The 2235-nt window shown below is 40.7% G+C and overlaps 1 protein-coding gene across 1 annotated transcript; it reads left to right on the top strand.

Moving 5' to 3' along the window:
• The first annotated feature begins 1289 nt into the window (after positions 1-1289).
• LOC148776013 (small nuclear ribonucleoprotein E) lies at positions 1290-1683 on the top strand. The gene has a single exon (XM_088842525.1). It carries the CDS (start codon positions 1329-1331, stop codon positions 1605-1607), a length of 279 nt encoding a protein of 92 aa, XP_088698651.1. The 5' UTR covers positions 1290-1328; the 3' UTR covers positions 1608-1683.
• Positions 1684-2235: the final 552 nt, after the last annotated feature.

The following is a 2235-nucleotide window of genomic DNA, read 5'->3' as shown; positions in this document are numbered from 1 at the left end:
AAAGGAACCCTCCTACACTGTTGGTGGAAATGTAAGTTGGTACAGCCACTGTGGAAAACAGTGTGGAGGTGCCTCAGAAAACTAAAAATAGAATTACCATATGATCCAACAATCCCACTCCTGGGCATATACACAGACAAAACTATAATTCAAAAAGATACATGCACCCCTATGTTCATAGCAGCACTGTTCACAATAGCCAAGACATGGAAGCAACCTAAATGTTCATCAACAGATGCAGGGATAAAGAAGATATATACAATAGAACACTACTCAGCCATAAAAAAGAAAACAATGCCATTTATAGCAACATGGATGTAACTAGAGATTATCATATTATATGAAGTCAGAAAGAGAAAGACAAATACCATATGATATCACTTATATGTGGAATCTAAAACATGACACAAATGAACCTATCTATAAAACAGAAGCCGAAATACAGACATAGGGAAGAGACTGGTGGTTGCTAGGGTGGTGGGGGAAGGGGAACAGAGAGGAATGAATTAGGAGTTTGGATTAGCAGATGCGAGCTGGTGTAAGTAGAATGGACTTCCCTGGTGGCTCAGAGGTAAAGAATTCACCTGCCATTGCAGAAGACACAAGTTCAATCCCTGGGTCAGGAAGATCCCCTGGAGAAGGAAAGGGCAACCCACTCCAGTATTCTTGCCTGGGAAATCCCATGGACTGTGAAACCCAGCAGGCTTCAGTCCATAGGGCTGCAAAGGAGCCGGACACAACTTAGTGACTAAAGAACAGCATATATAGAAAGGTTAAACAACAAAGTCCTACTGTATAGCACAGGGAACTATATTCAATAGCCCATGATAAATCATATGAAAAGAATATGAAAAAGAATGTGTATATATATACATATATGTCACTTTGGTGTATAGCAGCAATCAACACATTATAAATCAACTGTATTTCAATTAAAAAAAAGAACTGGGTTTGAGATACAAGTGGGGAGAGGAGAACAGCCTCCAGGATGGATGTGGAAATGATCCTGGCAACCCCTGAGGCCAAGCAGCATTAGGTCCTGTGCCTTGTATGCTGGAGGTGTCAGGCCCAGGAGTGCACTGCAAAGAACATTTGAATAAGGACTGTGGTTCAGAACTAGGATCCAATAGAGACAATAGAGAAAAATCCAAGAAGCCAAAGAGAAAACCTGCTCTTTCCATCAGCATTGGTTTATTTGTGATTGTTTGGAGAAGCTCTCTTCTTCTGTTTTACAGTTCAGATGTGGTGGTGCCAAGAATTGGAATTATATCTGCAATTTAAAATTTGTGAGAGAGTGTGGCGCGGTGTGGTGCTTGTGAGCTTCCAGCATGGCGTACCGGGGCCAGGGCCAGAAGGTGCAGAAGGTGATGGTTCAGCCCATCAATCTCATCTTCAGATACTTGCAAAATAGATCGCGGATTCAGGTGTGGCTTTATGAGCAAGTGAATATGCGGATAGAAGGCTGTATCATTGGTTTTGATGAGTATATGAACCTCGTATTAGATGACGCAGAAGAGATTCATTCTAAAACAAAGTCAAGAAAACAACTGGGTCGGATCATGCTAAAAGGAGATAACATTACTCTGCTCCAAAGTGTCTCCAACTAGAAGTGATAAATGAAGTGAGAAATTGTTTGGCAATACTGTTGGTTTTTTTAGGTGTCCTTTGTTAGAGATATAGTTCTAAAACTTGTATTTATATTGTTCTGCTCACCCTTATGTTATTACCAGATGACAATAAATGATGTGGAACTGTTTTTATCAAAAAAATAAAATAAAATAAAATTTGTGAGGTATGATTCTAAAAAGTCTCTGATCTTTATCTAGACTTTCATTTTTCTGCACCAGAGACAGGGGAACACGTTCTCATCTGCTCTACTTTCTCACTGATACATGAGGGGTCCTCCGTGTCTGCTTTGATATATCCAGGGAAGGAAGGAGCTTTGCTTTCTTTTGGGTATCTCTGAATACCCAATCCAGCAATGAGCCTTTTCAAAGGGTGAAGTTGGGGCCAGAAACACTAGAATTCTACTGACACTTGACTGATGCCCTTGACCCCCACCATACACCCCAGCAAATGAGCCAGCAGCTTATTCTAGACAAATGGGGAGCCTAGAGGCAGCATGTGGGCTTTTTTCCCCCATAGCCCTTTTATGAATATAAATATTTAGTGCATGGTGTTTTGCAGAATTAAATCCTGAGCCTAGATTAGCCTGGTAATATCATTATGTAGATG

Source organism: Moschus berezovskii, chromosome 12 (assembly GCF_049115385.1).
Source record: "Moschus berezovskii isolate FMDL1 chromosome 12, NW_MosBer_1.0, whole genome shotgun sequence".
NCBI classification, from domain to species: Eukaryota; Metazoa; Chordata; class Mammalia; order Artiodactyla; family Moschidae; genus Moschus; species Moschus berezovskii.
The sequence above is the reverse complement of the archived record's forward strand: the minus strand, read 5'-3'. Positions and strand labels throughout refer to the sequence as shown.

Bases quoted from the DNA above. Each gene is read 5' to 3' on its own strand.
- LOC148776013 (XM_088842525.1), top strand. From the start codon at position 1,329: ATGGCGTACCGGGGCCAGGGCCAGAAGGTGCAGAAGGTGATGGTTCAG.